This window comes from Magnolia sinica, chromosome 5, assembly GCF_029962835.1.
Source record: "Magnolia sinica isolate HGM2019 chromosome 5, MsV1, whole genome shotgun sequence".
Lineage (NCBI taxonomy): Eukaryota > Viridiplantae > Streptophyta > Magnoliopsida > Magnoliales > Magnoliaceae > Magnolia > Magnolia sinica.
The window spans coordinates 28,965,083-28,984,599 of record NC_080577.1 but is presented as its reverse complement, the minus strand read 5'-3'; the positions used below and the strand labels follow the sequence as shown (position 1 = coordinate 28,984,599).

Here is a 19,517-nt window from a genome sequence, read left to right as displayed (position 1 = left end):
GTTTCATTCGAGAGAGCATGAGTCCGTGTGCCATACCTGCCCTTATTACACCTACAAAGGATGGCACATGGAGGATGTGTGTTGATAGTAGGGTCATCAACAAAATCATAGTCAAGTATCGGTTTCTCATACCGCGTCTTGATGACATGTTGAATGTGATGGTCAATGCTATTATCTTCTCAAAAATTGACCTCGAAAGTGGTTATCACCAAATCCATGTACGCCTTGGTGCTTAGTGGAAGACGGCCTTCAAGACGAATAATGGGCTATACGAGTGGCTAGTTATCCCTTTTGGGTTAACTAACACCCTAAGCACTTTCATACGTGTGATGACCCAAGTGTTGAGGCCCTTCATGGGGAAGTTCCTGGTCGTATACTTTGACGATATCTTAATTTATAGCATGACCAAGGAGCAACACCTCAACCATTTGAGGCAGGTTTGTGGGATCCTTAGGGCCGAGAAATTGTACGCCAACCTAAAGAAGTGTGCTTTTTTGTCTAGTAGTGTTATCTTCTTAGGTTTTATTATGTCAGCTGAGGGAGTATCGGCGGATCCCGAGAAGGTCAAGGCCATAGTCAATTGGCCTGAACCCCGCAATATTCATGAGGTGCGCAACTTTCACGGCTTAGCCACCTTCTATAGGCAGTTCATTCGAGGTTTCAGTTCCATTATGGCTCCCATCACGGATTGCATTAAAAAATGAGAGTTTTAATGGACAAAGGCAGCCTCGAAGGCCTTCAAGGAGATAAAGGTCAAGATGACCGAAGCTCCAGTCACGTGACTTCCGGATTTTTCAAAAGCCTTTGAAGTCGCATGTGATGCGTCAGGAGTCGGCATAGGCGTGCTTAGTCAGGAAGGGCACCCTGTCGCCTTTTATAGTGAGAAACTGAATGAGGCGAAGCAAAATATTCCACCTATGACAAAGTTCTATGTGGTAGTGCAATCACTGCGCCATTAGCGTCATTACCTATTGCCGTAAGAATTCGTCTTATTATCAGATCACGAGCCTTGAGATATCTGAACTCTCAGAAGAAATTAAACCCTAGGCACGCCAAGTGGGTTCAATTCCTTCAAGACTACACTTTTGTGCTTAAGCACAATGCCGGTGTAGAGAATAAGTCTGTCGACGCGTTGAGTCGTCGAGTCGCGTTACTCAATTACACGAGTGTCAAAGTTACGGGCCTTGAGTGCATCAAAACAAATTATTTTGAGTGTCCAGATTTTGGAGTTGTGTACGCATCATTGTTAGAGAGTCCGTCAGGAGCTAGCAGTGAGTACTTGATTTTAGACGGGTATTTGTTTAGGAGTGACCGCTTATGCATACCACGCACCTCACTCCGCGATTTTCTTGTCTGGGAGTTACATTCAAGAGGGGTTGCAGGTCATTTCGGTCGAAACAAGACCATCGCCCTAGTGGAGGATAGGTTTCATTGGCCAAGCCTCAAGCAAGACGTGGCCAAAATTAAAGGACGGTGTCGTACTTGTAAAATGGCAAAGCAAAGGAAACAAAACACAGGATTATACACACATTTGCCAGTCCCATTCATCCCTTGGCAAGACATCAGTATGGACTTCGTGCTTGGACTTCCCAATACTATTCGGAAACACGATTCCATATTTGTTGTCGTGGACCGCTTCTCTAAAATGGCCCACTTCATTCCTTGTTCTAAGACCTCCGACGCATCTCATGTTGCCAAGTTGTTCTTTAGTGAGGTCGTTAAACTGCATGGGTTACCAAAAACCATAGTGTCTGACCAGGACATGCGATTCATGAGTTACTTTTGGAAGACACTATGGCACATGATGAACACGAGGCTCCAATTTTCTTCTGCTTACCACCCTCAAACCGATGGTCAGACTGAGGTGGTCAATAGGAGCCTAGGGAGTTTGCTCAAATGTTTAGTGGGGGAGCACACCAGGACATGGGACACCGTACTACCTATAGCCGAGTTTGCATTCAATAGTTCTGTCAATAAGTCCATAGGTCTAAGTCCTTTTGAAGTCGTCACTGGTTATAAGCCTAGAAAGCCTATTGATCTTGTCCTTATGTCACCGTCTCATAGGCCATCAGAGTCTGTGAAGTCTTTTGTGCATCACATTCATTCATTGCATCAAAAAATCAGACGAAAGATCACTACTAGTAATGAATATTACAAATTTTCTGCAGACCAGCATAAACGTTTCAAGGAATTCAATGTAGAGAACTCTGTGATGGTCCGCATTAGGCCCGAGCAGTATCCTTAGTGGGTCGTTGGTAAATTACACGCGCGTAGCGCTGGACCCTACAAAATTATAAAACGAAACGGTCTCAATGCGTATATGGTAGATCTTCCACCTTCCATGGGAATTAGTTCCGCATTCAATATGGAGGATCTAGTTGCTTTTCAAGGGACCACTGATACTTTGTCCGGCCTTTCGCCCACCCATCCTGATTCCCCAGATCTGTCCCTTGATACATGGCATCTTCCCGACTTTTCTTCCCAGCCTCTACCTCCCATACATAACCTTCACACACCTAGAGAGAAAATAAAGAATATTCTAGACCATAAGATAGTATCAACGTCAAACGGTGGGTTTCAGAAGTACCTGGTTAAATGGAAGTCATGCCCAGCTTCAGACTGCACGTGGCTCACTGAGGAAGAGCTTCAGAGACTTGATACTGACATCCTAGAACGGTTCAGGAGTTTTGTTTCGCCAATAGCGAAATCTTCGCAGTCAGGGAGAGTTGATGGGGACATCACGCACACTCACACGTTGCCCCCCCTGCGCACGTACACAAGGAGGAGGGCCCCACCGTCGATCTGGTTCAATGACAACGTCCAGGGAGGGCCTCCTAGTTTGAAAACTGAGTTTTTGTTCGTTAGAGTGGGCCCGATAGTCAAGTAAAGCCCATCACGGGTTCTCATGATCGTGGCCCACTAGTCTAATTAATCTCATATTTTAGGTTTTGCTTATTATTATTATTTAGAATATCATGGACGGTTTATATTATTTTGATTAGTTACTGTTTTTGTTTACTTCATCGCCAAGAAATAAGTTGCGCACATGGTGCGAGTTTTGAGATATAGGGTTTTCTTATAAATAGGCACTCCTTCTAGGTTGTTTATCCTCATTGAAGATTAATAAAAATTCTTGCGTTTTTCTACTCCTCTGAGTTCTTGAGTTGTGGAAATCCAATTGGGTGTGAAGCCCTCCATTCTACGAAGAGCTAACTACCGTGGTGCGAAGCCACATCTATCCCGATCCGCTCATATCTCCTATCACCCATTCTTCTCATCTTCTACAATCATCCTCGCTTCGAATCCGTCAACTTTTGCAGCAGTTCTTCCTACACCGATTTCTAGAATCTGTCCCTGCAGGAGGGCTGAAACTTCAGCGGAGCACCACGCACATATCGCGCATCCAATCAACATGAAACTCGAGGGTTTTGAAGCCCTCCCCTGGCCAACCAGAGCCAAGGAGGCGTTTTCCGCATTCGGGGCCCCCTCGCACGTGTGGCCAGGCCCCTGTGCACGTGCGTCAAGCCTAGCCCGCTGTCCGCGCGCGTGGACTGTCACCAGGTTCAAAATTTCCGCCTATTTATCTCTCATACCTATTTTCCATAACCCTAACCCTAAATTGCATTATTTTCAATTTGTTTGCCCCTTTTCTAATCCTAGTATTCTTTGAATTGAAACTGGTGAATCTCTTAGATTAAGAACTGATTACTGTGCATGTGTGGATGAGTTTTACCTCCCTTTGAGTATCGCTTGGCTTATAATTTCTATTGATCCAGCCCTAACATGTGTAGGCCTGGACCCGCACAGATTCCCCTTGCTTGAATGCTTCAACTTTTGTGTGGGATGTGGAAATTTTATGTGAATGTTTCTGAATTAGTTTTGATCTAAGGCCTGAGATCTTGCATATCATAGTTATTTTTAATGTCTTGCATCACGAGATGTAGGCCTCAATTTACAAAACAACGGCCATGTGGCTTTTGCATGGCTCGTTGATAGAAAGAGGATCTTGGCCACTGATAATCTTCACAAAAGAGGAATAATGATCCCGAACACTTGCGTCTTTTGTATGGGTAGTGATGAGACGGTTGATAATTTGTTCATTCACTGTCCTTTTACGTGGGGGATTGGGTTTCTATTCTCTCTTTGTTCAAGCTGCAATGGTCCACGCCCGTCTTGGTGGATAGTTCATTGGAAGCAGGCCCTGGGGTTTGCCTTCATAAGAATGTTCAGGTGCAGCGGCGTCTGTCGATCTTGGTGGCATTCTGGGCTGCATGGGGAGAAAGGAATGGGAGATGTTTCAACAATACTGTGAATGATGTTTGTTTTGTTATCCGTGGAGTGAAATCTTTTGTAGCCAAGTGGGCTTCCTATATTGCGTCTTTGAAAGATAGTACTTTGCTTATTGCTTGATAGGGTTGTAAGCTTTCGAGTGGCATCTCGACACCTTTTTATAAATCATCCTTTCTTTCAAAAACAAAAAATGTTGTCTGCAGTCCACAATTAACGTAACACTTCTGGGTGCCCGATTCTTGTGAGAGGGAGCTCTACACACCCCATCAAACGGACACTTCAGATCTCATGCACATGAGCCATGTTGGTGTATGTAGACGCACATGTAAGGGCAGGGTACAGATGCAAGTGGGATTGGAAAATCACATCTGAAAAATAAGAATGGCTAAACCAACCATATTCTAAGGGGGCACATTCCAGTGGTATGGATACCACCACCAGTGTTCGAGTTGTCGGTATCGCTACAAGTTTCGCTGGCCAGAGATAAAGATATAATATCGTTATCGCCGATAATATCGCCGATAACTGGAAATGCAGGGTAAAAGGGGGAAACATGGAGAAAATGGTGGAATTTTTCAGTGAAACTTCATGACATGTCTAAATACACATATTTACATATTTAGAAATGAAAAAATTACAAAAAGAATACATTAAATAAGAAGTTTCCATTTAATGGGGGCCAAAAGGCACGCGTTGTCGTAAGAAATTACTCAAATAATAACCAAAATGAGTTTATGTAATACAAATGGAAGCTTATAATAATTAAGACATGCAAAAGTAAATGCATTTTAAAAAAATAGACATTTATGGCCACATTTCATCCCTACATAGAATGACAAGGTGACTCGTAATCATTGTTCAGATCTTATGGCCGTTGAGAGTAGTACTGTGGCCCACTATGAATGTGCGCGGGTTATCCATGCGGGCCATCCATTTTTTCAGCTCATTTTAATAGTTGTTTCGAAATTTGAAGCATGTCCAAAGTTCAAGTGGACCACACCACATGAAACATTGGTAATAATGATTTTCAGAGTTGAAACCCTGGTAGGGCCTACAGTGATGTTTATTTGTCATCTAACCTGTCCATAAGGTCACAAAGACATGGATGAAGGAAAAACACAAATAATATATTGATCCAGATTTTCTTAGGCCTCATGGAATTTTAGATGTTATAATTTCAATTCACACTGTTTCCGTGGTGAGGTCCACTTGAGATTTGGATATAATTAGTTTTTGGGCTAAAGCCCTCAAATTATTTGTTAAAATGGATGGACGGAGTGGATAAAATATGTAAATCATGGTGGACCCCATAAAATTTACTCAGTACGCAAACACATATGTACTCGAGTCGGTAGGGACGCGGCTCAGGTACGACAGGTTGAGCGGCAAGACTTGCCACCGTAGTGACGTGTAGCTGTTATCTGGCCCACCATGGTTTATGTTTCGTATCCACACCGTCCAACCATTGGAAAATATCATTTTAACGTAATAGATAAAGAATGAGTCAGATCCAAATCTCTAATGAACCATACCACATGAAAACAATAATGATTGGATATCCACCGTTAAAATCCTCCTATGGCCCACTGTACTATTTATTTGATATTCAATCTGTATGATTACGTCATACAGACCTAGATGGGGGCAAAAATCAAATATTAGCTTGATCCAATACTTTTATAGGTCCCAAAAGGTTTTTAATGGTCTACATTATTCCTGTAATGTGGTCCACTTGAGATTGGGATATACCTCATTTTTGATCTCATACTCTAAAATTGTCTCGAAAAATAGATGGACGGTAATGATACAATACATACATCATGGTGGGGCCTACAGAACGTTATGGTGGCCCAACGAATTGTTTAATGGTGAAAATCATTATCTCCGCTGCTATTTGTGGTGTGGTCCACATGATCTTTGGATATGATTCATTTTCTGGATAATGCCCTAAAATAATCTCTAAAAATAGATGAACGGTGTAGATATAATAAATACATCACTGTGGGGCCCACGTAACTTTAATCTCCTTTGAACCGTTCGTACAACTCGGAGCTCGAGGAGGGTTAGTGCTCGTCTGCGCACGCCACGTACCTACAGCAGCTATACAGCTACTGTGTGTACACCACCCATTCCACTCCCCTGTTTTTTGATAAACCGACCCCCGACCATGGCGATTTTAAAGCTCCCAAAAATCTCTCCCCAAATTTCGATTTTTTTTTTCAAATCCCCGTAAGCCTAGGTAGAATCCAGTTTCCTTTCAAAGCTATTCCATTCGAAGGAAAAAGGGGATTTTAGGTTTTTCGTTCTTCTAAAGATCCGGCGCTGTTGACCACGTGAGTAAAAAGGTAAGAGAGCTTCTTCTTCTTCTTCTTCTTCTTCTTTTTCTATATTTTTTTCCGAATAAGAGGGTCGTCGCCTAATGTCGCCGAAAACACGGCATTTGTTTTGCCTATTTTATCGAAATCTATAGGGGAGTTGGCTGATTTGGCCAGTGATCCGAAAATATCGCCGATAATATCGAAAATATCGGCGACATCTAGAAGAGAAACGAAATATTGGGGTTTCGGTATCGCAGGTCTGGCGACACCGATAATATCGGCGATATTATCGATTTCTCGCCGATAACTCAAACACTGACCACCACAACCTTAACGGGGTTCCCACCAGATTGGGGCCCATGCAATGTGTTTCGCACCATCCAACCCATCATCAGATGGGTCACCTTAAAAAAACCCCTGAGGCCCAATACTCAGCTGATCCAAACTGAAGTGGGCCACAGCAAAGGGAACGAGCTGTGTATCTGTTAGTTGAGTTTGTTTATTCCCGCAAAGAATTTCTTTTTATGGGTTAACCGCCCTGCAATATACTCCAATAGCCTTCGAAAGTACTAATAGCTTTAGAAAGTACCAATAGCCTTAAATTAAAGGCTAAAAGTCTTTCTGTGCGAGGATTCTTTTTTTTTTTTTAATGGAGCCCTCTTGGCTTCGACGGAACCCCCACCCTTGAATTTCACAGGGGCACACCTGAGTCATAAAATAAGCCTGATTTTAGGCCTGACCCTTCATCCCTTCATCTGGCCTAAGCGAAGGGTCTGAACAGCCTGGATTCTATATATACAACACGGTAGGCTCCCCACTCTAATCAACAGTGGGTGTTCCCCCTCAACATGTTTCATGTGCTACGGCCCACCTTTGTTTTTGGATCAGGCTGATTTTTAGGGAGCTGTGGGTTTTTTGAAGTGACATATCTGATGGACAGGTTGGATTCCACGAACACATCACTGGGCCCCACATATGGCCATACCAGTACAAGGTCACAGTGGTACCAGTACCACTGGAGCACCTCGATATTCTAAATTGCACTAACGCACAGAGAAGCTTCTAAGGCCCAAAGTGTTGCATTAAGAACTTGGAATACCAATTAAGAATTATCAGAAATCAAAGATAGATTTTGGTCATAAGATAATTAAAAAAACAAAAAGAATCAGCGACAGATCCTCCATATATAGCAAATCCAGTAACAGGAGAAAATTCAATTACCATAAATAGAGGTCCAAGCAGTCCTGCATCCAGGATTTCTGAGATATAGTAACACATTTTCGTTGGATCTAGCACGCTTAAGTACCTAACTCGACTTCTAAACCCTGCCATTAGAAGAATAAAAGACGAAATCATTACAGAATTTCCCTTGGATGGAAACATCAGCTTTGAAAAATGCAATTTATGGAGCATAAATTGGATGCGACATACCCTTGGGGAATATGGCCTGGCTGTTAGACCACAACATCCCAGAAAACACGATGCCATATTCCAGAGGCTCCACGGTGTAGTTGATTCTCCGCACCACCTTTGCAATGCGAGGACCCTTCTGGCGACAATATCTGTCATGATTATTTGGTGTGCTTCCTGCAATGGGCTGCTGTGCTCTGTCCTTTAGTATCAGACCAGAACCCAACACGGGTTTCTCATCTTTATCCTCATTGTTTGGTTTTGCAATCCCAAGTGGTTGAGGATTCTGCGGGTGACTCGTGTCATTCGGCATCATAAAGTTGAACTGAACACGATTTTCATCTTTTCCGTGGTCTTCAATTTTTACACGAACCGAATGAGAGAGAAGGCCCTCCTTTTCTTTAACCGTGAGCAAACTAACATCACCTCTCTCGGGGGCATCCGAAACTGGATCCTTTGGATAATTACAGGGAACTACCTTGATGTCACAATTCACCAACCTTGTAGAAGTTTCCAAATTTGTTACAGCAGATTCATCCATTTTTCTCCCCATGAAAGACCCATGTGCATCTTCATCTTCATCGTCACTAAGAATTATGACACCACTGTCTTCCACGGACGAAATTCTGTTTGTCTTTGTTTCTATTGTATTCAAGTTGCTTGAAGGGGGCTTACCCTTAGGAACCGACTTAAAACACCCGAGAGAGTTCTGTTCACTAGAGGTGCTTTCTGAGGGCTCAGTGTATGACATGTCTTCTTGAGAAAGCTGGCAAGCTGGCAAGGTTGGCAAATTCGAATGTGGAACTGCATACCCTTCGCTCAGCTGAAGGGTGCAATCTCCTATTTCTGGTTTGGGTAAGGGTCTAAGCTGTAAAATTCGGCCTTCCGAATATACTATTTCTGTCCTCTTGTCCATATGAACACTCCTTCCGTCTTCAGAAGCCAACGTAGCTGATGATGGATTTAACTTCTGCACTGCAGAGGGATCGGCTTCGCTGCCAGTAGGATCAATACCATTTGGTGCTATCCATTCTCTCTCCTTTGGTTCTTGAAAAGAGGTTATTCTCGACATGGATCCGTTGGTCTCTTGACATAATGGGGAAATCTTGGCAACAGTACTTGAACTAACTACATTTAGTGATCCATGCTCATTTTGTTTTGTTCTTTCCAAGGACGGTTTACTGATGGACTGGGGTTCTTGTGATTTATCTTTGGTGACATAGGAGCTTAAAGCTAGTCCAAGATCTAGATGAGCCCATCTGTATATTGCACTTAATTTCCCACCCAGAGCTTCGACTAGCATATTTAACTCACTAATTTCATAGCGGAAGAGGAAAAACCGTTCGCTCCAACCACATGAACACAGCTTCTTCGCATGATTCAAGCACGTGAATCTGTCTGGAGAACACTGGCATCCTGCTGCAGAGAGGTGCAGATCATAGAGACAAACGCTGCATTCCCTCTCACTGGTTGCATCGAAACTGACATCCATTTTCCTCGATTGTGAAGGACTGCAGAGATATTCCCTTCTCGCACGCTCCATGTCAACACGCATCTATGCAAGAGAAACACTAGTCAAAAGGCAACGAGATTTTTCCAATTACCATCAAGTTATAGGATCTTTGACCCAATGATATGCATAGCACTCTCAAGTACTCAGTTTGTACAAGCAGTAAAGTGATTGGTTGATCCAGCCTGTCAATCTGATGGCCCCCCACAAAATGGATGGATCATCCCCAAGAAATCTCAATGGAACAGTCATAAGCCCTTTGTTTGATGGCCTGCAAATAGACTGAAGAAAAGAAATACAACAACAGTCCACATTCAACTGAAAAGGCCAAAGATAGGATAACTAGGATCCCCAAATCACAGGGCATGGTCTGTCCATGGTGGGAACCATCAGAGAAACAGCCTAGATCACAGAAACAACATTACCACTCATTAAAAAATAATAATAATAATAATTTTTATTTAAAAAAAAAGGAAACCTCAGATATCCTTGGGTCAAGGATCATATAATTCCTCGATGTTACTTACAAGTTACTTTCTTATAACTACCCACATAAGAAAAAAAAAAAAAAAAGTTTGGGACCGGTAAAATGCCATTTAGAGTTTACCTTAAGTGCCTTTGCTAAGATCCCATCCTTTCCACAGACATCTTTCCATCTTAAGTTATCTAAGGTGTTCTTCCTAAGTAACAAAAGTTCCCAATGTGCCCTAACTGCTTCCCTGGCTGCACCTAGCAACAACTTGTCGTGGGATACAGTCGTCTTACGCCCCTGATCACGATAAAGCTCTATGGCACTCTGCCCATGAGGCAACCAGTCCACTGGAGCTACATTTACAGCCTCTGCACAATTAAAGCCGCAATTGAACCCAGAATGATATGCTCGCGGGAATGTCAGGACAAACTCCCCGGGATGCTGAACACACCGATATACGGGTACTCCCTCAGACTTCAATATGGAAGGTGACAATTGCGTGACCTACCAGAAAAAAATCATGAAAGATCATAAAATAATCCCTGTAGGTATACCTTAGGATATGCATGGAATCCTCGGGTTTTACACCTGTACAACTGGGGCTCACGCTTTGATGATGGTGACAGCAGAACTGATCCACCCTACGATTGGATAGACCATGCCCTAAATATCTTCAAGGCTGAAAGACCCTAGCCATCCAATTGTTAGCCATTGAATGTAGACTGTTGCTGTGGCCATGGAATGTAGACTGTAATTGTGGCTTGTTTCTTATCTACAGGTCACCGACGAGAAGGTTAGGATTATCCCATCGGCACTGTCCATATGTTTAGGCCCATTATATCAACGGTTTGAAACATCAAACCAAGAGCCCACTTGTACAGACTGACGACTCAAGGGTGCTATGCGTATCCCTCTGGTAGAGGATCATATAACAAACTGACATAAGCACACGTAAATCCAGCTTCGATCAGATGTTGGAGATGTGTCCAATACACACATGCCAAAACAGCAATTTTTCTACAAAATGAAGCATTGCTGTTACAGGGGGTAAAAGATGCAAGGCAATTCATCACTTACAAGTTTATGGAGCAAGTCAGGTTGTTCTTCAAATAAGTCTGGCATATACTTTTTCATAGCAGCTTCCAACTTCAAGGCATCTTTTCCAGGAACTCCATACCACATTTTTGGAGCACCCCAGTGCATGTAATTCAATGAATACAGGTGGTGGTCCTCAACATGCTGTTACCCAAAAAAAAAGTATTTATATCAATAACCATAAGCATACACAACAAGAAACTGCAACTTTGGACCTGCATTAAGAGATAATAAGCAAGTCTCATCTACAACAACTAGAGCACGTGATAAATCTGATGGCTACTCGGCTTAGTATGAATTCAAACCCAGTCCACCCACACATGCCAATGCCGAAGACAAGTGCAAAATCCAGGTTTTTTATTTTATCAATATCTAAAAGATCTATTGCAGGAAGATGAAAGAAACAGTATAAACATCCAATATGGTGATGGAAAAATGCTGTCAAGTCACATAAAGGTCTGAAAACACCCTTTTGCTTAAAACATCCTCGAGGGAGTTGCCATCTCTACCTGCCTAAAGGAGATTTATAACCCCAACAGAAGGCTCTTGAACTCATTATCGCGAACCATTCCTTAAAAACACTAGTGTACCTCATTCCACCCAAGGCGAGGCATTAAAGAAGTAACTTCCAACAATTAGAGGCCTCGAAAAATTTTCTTTAAATATCAAAATTCCAGCTTTGCTGGACTACAACTTAAAGAAGTAACTTTTGACAATTAGAGACCTGAAAATTTTTCTTTAAATATTAAATTTTCAGCTTTTGCCAGACTCAAGCTCCGTGCTACGAGAAACACCATGCCCACCAGCACCAAGAAAATGAGGTGAATCAAGCCATTATTACCGTCTCTCACAATAGCCCCTATTCCAGGAGAGGCTGGGATTGCCCGTTTATGATCCTTCGACATCTAAATTTCACCAGATGGGAGATCCAGATTGTTCATCTGGTGGGCACCACTGATTGTGATGGGGCCCAAAATAATCCATACATCAGTGGGTCACACATATATGCAAAAATACGCAGTGAAACAAAATGATCAATCACGCATATGACCCACCATATATCCAGCTGTTGAATGGCCAGGAGATCACTTACGTGTCCCACATTGGCATGTTTGTGGGGTGTAGGATTTGGAACTCTTATCTCAGCCCTATTGGATCTAGATCAGCAACAGATATTCCATGAATCCATAGATAATCTACAAACAAACTAATTCTTCATAGGATTTTTTTTATGGAAGGTAATACAATTTCATTGAAGAGAGAGGAGGGAGAAGAAATCTATGGCACCATAAATTACAAGGTCTTAATAGGAAAGGTAGCCTTCTTAACTAGCTAAGATCTTACCCAACAAAATGATGAAAAGCACATCCCTACGTATAGCCAAGGCACTAGAACACCAGAAATGTCTCCACTCTCAAAGGAGAGAACAGAGCCAGGGAGCCTTGAGAAATTATTTAAGTTCCAACCTGACTTCACATATCGGTCTTCAGCATCAGACTTCATTGGCACAGAGGATGCCTTAGGAAACCCACTACCAAAGACTCTAGTTTCAATATCAGCCCCATAAAGCACCTGCAAAAGCATGGCAGAATAACCTCAGCTACTATGGGAGATGAAAAGAAAGGAGAAGGAAAAGTAAATATGAGTCTTTTGGATGGGTCCTATTGACTTACTCCCACCATACCTCAATCTCTTCAGTCGGCTTCTCAACCAGCCGCCAATATTCACCTTCAATATTCTCCACTGTTGGTTCCTGGTGCTTTTGAAACTCATTCTGGTTAGATCTTGAATCCGCATCCACATCCTTCGTGCAAAAATACTGCTCCTTGAAATCATCTGCATACTTTTGAAAAGCTTCCAAAGTAATTAGTGGACCTGGTTCAAACCCAAACCTCTCATTGAAGTCAAGGTTCCCAAGTTCATTAGTTTCTGCAATATCTCCATTACTAGTCCTGGACTCATTTCCCAGTTTCAAGCGTCTTCTTTTCCTATTCATATTAATATAGTATCTGTACATCTTTCTCATTGAACTCCGATTTTGAAGCTTGTCAACCCGTTGGATACGAGTAGCAAATCTTGAATTTTCCCACATATCCCTTTCCTTGAGAGGGCAAGGAGGCTTCCAAGATGGAGGGGGAACAATGCGGCAAATACCGTATGGCTCTGCGCTCTGGCGAATACTCGCAATGTACTTGAGAGCATCTTCAAACTCCTAGAATCAAATTTCAAGAATCTTTTAAAATAAAATTTTCTCACAAGCAAATCATATCCAAGAAATAAGATATCAATCATTAAAAAGATAAACATCAAGTAAATGTACAAGAAAAAACCTCTTCAGTTGGGTGAAATACAGGAGCGTCATCGAGGATGGGCCTGCATGCGTTTTTCGGTTGCCACCTTGCTATGACCTGTTTCAAGACTCCAATCATCAGTTAAGTACATCAAATTCATAAATGTAAGAAAAGATAGTAACCCAAATATCACAATATTGCATCAAGATACATAAACCCAACAAAATGGGAGAGCCCAGATCATGATATTCCATCAAGATACAAAAAAGTAGCAAATAGGAGAAACTCAACAAACCACCATATTACTAAAACTATTTAAAACCTTTTGGCAGTTGCTGCATTCTATGCATCCACGAATAACCCCTTTTGGTAGGCGACGTATTGAAGAGAAACCCTGCAACAGAAGGACATTATCAGAGATGGTACATCCATAACATAGTTATGGGTCATTTTGGTTGTACCAAATATTGCGAAATTTCATGATATTATGAAATTTCAAGATATTTGGTGCAACCATACACCCCAAATCATTCAGTGTAAATACATATGACCAAGAAGTGCCTCCAGCAACACTGCCATATGTGAAATAGAGCCTGTCCTCCAAGAAAAAAGAAATAACAAGATACTACGAGCCATAAAGCCAAGGATGGACTAGATAACAATGAAAAGAAAATTTTACTGACTTGATCTAACTGTTCAGAGTCTGATTCTTCCTCCGAGCTATTATCAAATACACCGTAGTTTATCCACGGTCTACGCCTAAGGGACCTCGTAAGCTTTGCATCATCACTGATGTGCAGCTCGCTGTCCATTTGTGCCTGGCGTGAATCAGAAGCACCAGCAGAGGCCATGCGATTACTCATCGTAACATCGTCATTGACCCTCTTCAACGTGAAGGATGTCAGCGAAATGAAGCCAGGTGGAACTAAAGGTATTTCAGCTGTGTCTTCTTTTGAACGAGCTCCTATGCATTCTGACCCCATCAATACTAAGAAGCAAAACGAACATCATAATGTAAATAGGAGAACACATGAAGCCAGAACATTCTTTTTGTGAATGATAGCAGTGAATTATTAAGCAAAAGAAACCAGCCGGAGGGAGAGGGGGTGATCTATTCCCTGAGCAATGAAACAACTACAGAATGTGTCGAAAAATATGACTTAGACTAGCAGAGCAGTTACCATTCTCACCATAGAACTATCCGGCGGTAACAAGTACATGCAGTGTCCATCAACACTGCATTCGAGCTCCAGTTCAAGGATGGGTAAGTTTTCTCTATGAATACAAATGACTTCTTCCGCCAGAGATGCCAGGTGGAAATCTAAAACATCATGTACTAGAGATTCATCTGCAATGTGACGACGAAAAAACAAAGCAGAATGAGAACTACCCAGAAATATTTGTGAGAAATTGCCATATAAAAGAATTGTCATCAGGGGAAAGGCCAAATATTTAGGGGAAAAATAAAGATATGAGCTATGATTTTCATGTAAGATTTTGCATGGAATGGAATATTATTGAATATAAAAAAAAAAATCTTTTTTTTTTTTAATTTCTATTTGTCAAACCATAGATTAAAGAAGGAAGAAGAGGAGAGGAGAAGAAGAAGAAGAAAAGAGAGAGAGAGAGAGGAGAAAATTATGTTACCTTTCAGAGAGAGAGAGAGAGAGAGAGAGAGAGAGAGAGAGAGAGGAGAGCAAAAAGAGATTGGGGTGGGGGGGGGGGTTGATCTATTCCCTCAACAATGAAACAACTAAAGAATGTGTCAAGAAATATGACTTAGACTAGCAGAGCAGTTACCACTCTCACCATAGAACTATCTGGCAGTAACAAGTACATGCAGTGTCCATCAACACTACATTCGAGCTCCAGTTCAAGGATGGGTAAGTTTTCTCTATGAATACAAATGACTTCTTCCACCAGAGATGCCAAGTGGATATCTAAGACATCATGTACTGGAGATTCATCTGCAATGAGACGACGAAAAAACAAAGCAGAATGAGAACTACCCAGAAATATTTGTGAGAAAGTACCATATAAAAGAATTGTGATCAGGAGAAAGGCCAAATATTTAGGCGAAAAATAAAGATATGTGCTATGATTTTCATGTAAGATTTTGCATGGAATTGAATATTATTGAAAAAATAAAAAACTTTTTTTTAATATCCATCGGTCAAATCATAGATTAAAGAAGGAAGAAGAGGAGAGGAGAAGAAGATAGAGAGAGAGGGGAGGGGAGGAGGAGGAGGAGAGCAAAAAGAGTTAGGGTTGGACGTCCCCACTCTCCCTCTTATATATTAATAAAAAAAAACTAAAAAGTACAAAAATACCCTCGGTAATAATGTTCATATTCCAAACAAGCCCAAAACCAATGTCATAATCCAATATAAACACTAAATATAAATGAGAATAAAACCAGGTGGGTAGTACCATGGGACGACCCACATCCACTCCATTAGGTGGATCATATTAGCTATACAGCCCACATCCACATGCATTAAAAATTCTCCTTAAGTTGGAGCATAGATGTTGTTAATGCCAAGCTTGGAGTATATGCATGTAGACTGAATGTGAGGAAGGGTCATGGTGAACACAGCGGCAAGTGACAGTCGACATCGATATGTTTAGTTCTTTTATGATGGACCAAATTTCTTGCAATGTGTGATGCGACCTAATTATCACAAAACAACTACACAAGTAGATTTACCCAGGCCTCATTTCCTACAACAGTTTCTTGATCCACATTTAACTTCCAAGTATGCTCTATATTCTATATCAACGCTTGATTGGGCCACAACTCTCTACTTCTTACTCTTCCACGTGATTAGATTTCCTCCCACAAAAGTGCAGTACCCAATTGTAGATTGCCTATCTGTTAAAGAACCAACCCAGTATGCATCATAGCAGCCTATGATTTGAAGATAATTGTTCAATCTATACAAACTTTCTTGTCATGCTGCTTCTTGAAGATGTCACAGAATCCGAACAACTGCATCCATGCAAGGTATCCTCAGAGCTCCTAAAATAGCTCACCACACTCATAGGACAGCATGAGATATGCATGACCGAGTGATAGTTGAATAGATAAGTTTCTCTACTAATCTTCTATACTTTCCTGAGTTTAACTACATCTCCTTGATTACCAACAAGTTTGTGATTCGGATTCATTGGTATATCAACTGACTTAATACCAAGAAAACTTGTCTCCATAAACAAATCCAGAACGTATTTCTGTTGAAACAAATTAATTCCCTCCTTAGATTTAGTAACTTCTATACCAAGAAAGTATAAAAGATGACCAAGATCTTTTGTGAGAAAATGCTTTGGAAGATGCTTCTAAAGCTCCTCAATCCTCGTAGTGTAACTTCCTGTAACAACGATATCATCAACATAAACCATTAATACAATAAGACCTGAGGTGCCTTTCCATACAAAGACGGAATGATCAACATGACTTCGAACAAACCATAGTTCAACACAACTTTACTGAATTTATCAAACCATGCACATGGTGACTGCTTCAATCCATAAATCACTTTGCGCAGTTTACACACCCTTTCTTATTCCCTCAAGTAACAAATTCCGGTGGTTGCTCCATATATACCTCATTGATAAGAGCAACATGAAGAAAGACAACTTTTACATCAAGTTGAAAAAGGGGACACCCAAAATTAACAGTCACGGAGAGGATAACACAAATGGAGTTCAACTTGGCAATATGAGAGAATGTCTCAATATAATCAACACCAAAGGTCTGAGTATATCCTTTAGCAACTAAGTGATTTTTTAAACATTCAATCGTACCATCAGGATGAATCTTAATGGTGTACACCATTTACAACGAATAATACATTTACTGCACGTAGACTAGTTAGCTCCCAAGTGTTATTCCAATAAAGAACAACCATTTCCTCTTCCATTACCTACATCCACTCCTTATGTAAAATTATTTTCAATATGACTTGGGAATCAAGGTGTCCTGTATCAGTATCGATTGGTGTAACGGTGCCCTCTGAAACCAATACGGATACGGGGGCGTAACGGCCCGTAACGGCGCAAAAAAAAATTTTCCGCAAAAAAATATGAAAAAATATGGATTAAATCCGGAATATTCTAAGCATTCCAAATATGCATTCATTTATAAATTGGAACATGTTTATGGTGGTGTAACGGTCCACTCTTTGGTGAGAAGTTGTATCGGACTGTCTGATGAATTTATGAACCAGATAACCTGAATTTGACTTCAAAATTCATATATTTAATTTTCTAACTATCTACTATCAATGATAGATATATTAGAATGAATGTAATATGAAAATATCTTACATTTAAGTGTTTGTAATTATTTTTTAGGGCCAAAATTCATGCGTAAATAGAAAAATATATATATAAAATGGCACCCCAAATATGTAAAATGCACATTAACATGTTCTATTATGATTAACACATCATATGGCATCATTAAAACAGCAAAAGAATCATTAAAAAATCATTTTTTGAATTTTCAAAAAAAGGGCCGAAATAAATGCGTAAATAGAAAAAAATATAAAAAATATATATAAAATGGCACCCCAAATATGTAAAATGCACATTAACATGTTCTACTATGATTAACACATCATATGGCATCATTAAAACAGCAAAAGAATCATTAAAAAATGATTTTTCAAATTTTCAAAAAAGGGCCGAAATAAATGCGTAAATAGAAAAAAATAAAAAAATATAAAATGGCACCCCAAATCTGTAAAATGCACATTAACATGTTCTACTATGATTAACACATCACATGGCATCATTAAAACAGCAAAAGAATCATTCAAAAATGATTTTCGAGTTTTCAAAAAAAGGGCCAAAATAAATGCGTAAATAGAAAAAAATATAAAAATATATAAAATGGCACCCCAAATCTGTAAAATGCACATTAACATGTTCTACTATGATTAACACATCAAATGGCATGATTAAAACAGCAAAACAACCATTAAAAATTGATTTTTCGAATTTTAAAAAAATGGGCCAAAATTCATACGTAAATAGAAAAAAATATTAAAAAATTATTAAATGGCACCCCAAATCTGTAAAATGTACATTAACATGTTCTACTATGATTAACACATCATATGGCATGATTAAAACAGCAAAACATTATATAAGAAAAAGTATGAATACCTATTTTTGACGAATTTCTGAAAAATGGCCCACCGAGCTTTGATTCAAGAAAATCCGTAATATAATGTGTTTTTATCTCAAATACCTAGCCAAGGTTGGTCGAAATTAGTAGTAGAAGGAGTGAGAAACAGTTTGGAATCAAGAGGTTTCAAAAAAAAACAGCAAAAACAGAGCTTAAAATGGAAAAAAAAAAAGTTACGCAACGGCCGTTACGCCCCTTAACGGGCCCGTATCGGCCAATACGGGTACAAAATCGGGTAACGGTTGATACAACCCCGAAACGCGTAACGGTTCCCACCGCTACCGTTACGTATCCGCCGTTATGGCTGATACGTAACCGTTTTGGCACACCACGTTGGGAATAAAGTAAGAGGACAAGTATAGGACAAATCTACAAAAAGTGGAAGATGAGCATTGTAAAGAGACATGTGGAGATAGGATGATTGCGCTTACATTTTCTCAAGGCAATAGGAACATCAGACCTATCTAGAAAACTCACTAGATCACTAGGCTCAGAAGAAGATATGGTGGATAGCACATCACGATTGGTCGCACTATCTTCCCATTTTCGTTGTGAGTAGGCTTTCAGCTGAGGCACGGCGGGAATGGATGAGTTACTAGTGGGAGGAGCTTGGATGATATCTTCTTTAATGGCAATAGGTACATGAACAGCTTTCACATTAAGAGATTTATTGTCTTTTGAGAAGATAGAATGGACTCGAAACGTGTAACATCTACACATTTTTTATTGTAAGTGAAGGACTGTAACAAAGATAACCTCTTTGTGTCTGAGAGTGCCTAAGAAAAATACATTTATAGGCTTTGGTATATAATATTTCATGGCCTAACTCTAATTGGTGAATAAAGCATACAAATCCAACTTTGGGAGGCAAAGAAACCAACAGAATTTCTGAAAGTAAAACTTCATGAGGAGATTGACCCATTCAAACACTCAAGGGCAT

The 19,517-nt window shown here is 40.5% G+C and overlaps 1 protein-coding gene across 7 annotated transcripts in view; it reads right to left on the bottom strand.

The window, feature by feature from the left end:
- The window catches only part of LOC131245869 (putative lysine-specific demethylase JMJ16), a 33,979-nt gene that overhangs the window by 5,584 nt on the left and 8,878 nt on the right, over window positions 1-19,517 (bottom strand). For 3 of the 7 annotated variants that reach the window (XM_058245614.1, XM_058245615.1, XM_058245616.1), the window contains 11 exons: window positions 15,196-15,353; window positions 14,568-14,734; window positions 14,070-14,374; window positions 13,709-13,780; window positions 13,426-13,503; window positions 12,780-13,307; window positions 12,440-12,667; window positions 11,078-11,239; window positions 10,136-10,504; window positions 8,040-9,573; window positions 7,830-7,933 (listed from right to left, as the gene is read on the bottom strand). In XM_058245614.1, the coding sequence (XP_058101597.1) occupies window positions 7,830-7,933; window positions 8,040-9,573; window positions 10,136-10,504; window positions 11,078-11,239; window positions 12,440-12,667; window positions 12,780-13,307; window positions 13,426-13,503; window positions 13,709-13,780; window positions 14,070-14,369 (3,375 nt within the window). In that variant the 5' untranslated portion in view covers window positions 14,370-14,374; window positions 14,568-14,734; window positions 15,196-15,353. Of the gene's footprint in view, window positions 1-7,829; window positions 7,934-8,039; window positions 9,574-10,135; window positions 10,505-11,077; window positions 11,240-12,439; window positions 12,668-12,779; window positions 13,308-13,425; window positions 13,504-13,708; window positions 13,781-14,069; window positions 14,375-14,567; window positions 14,735-15,186; window positions 15,354-19,517 lie in introns of all 7 variants that reach the window. The other 4 variants (XM_058245617.1, XM_058245618.1, XM_058245613.1 and 1 more) reach the window with 3 other exon arrangements.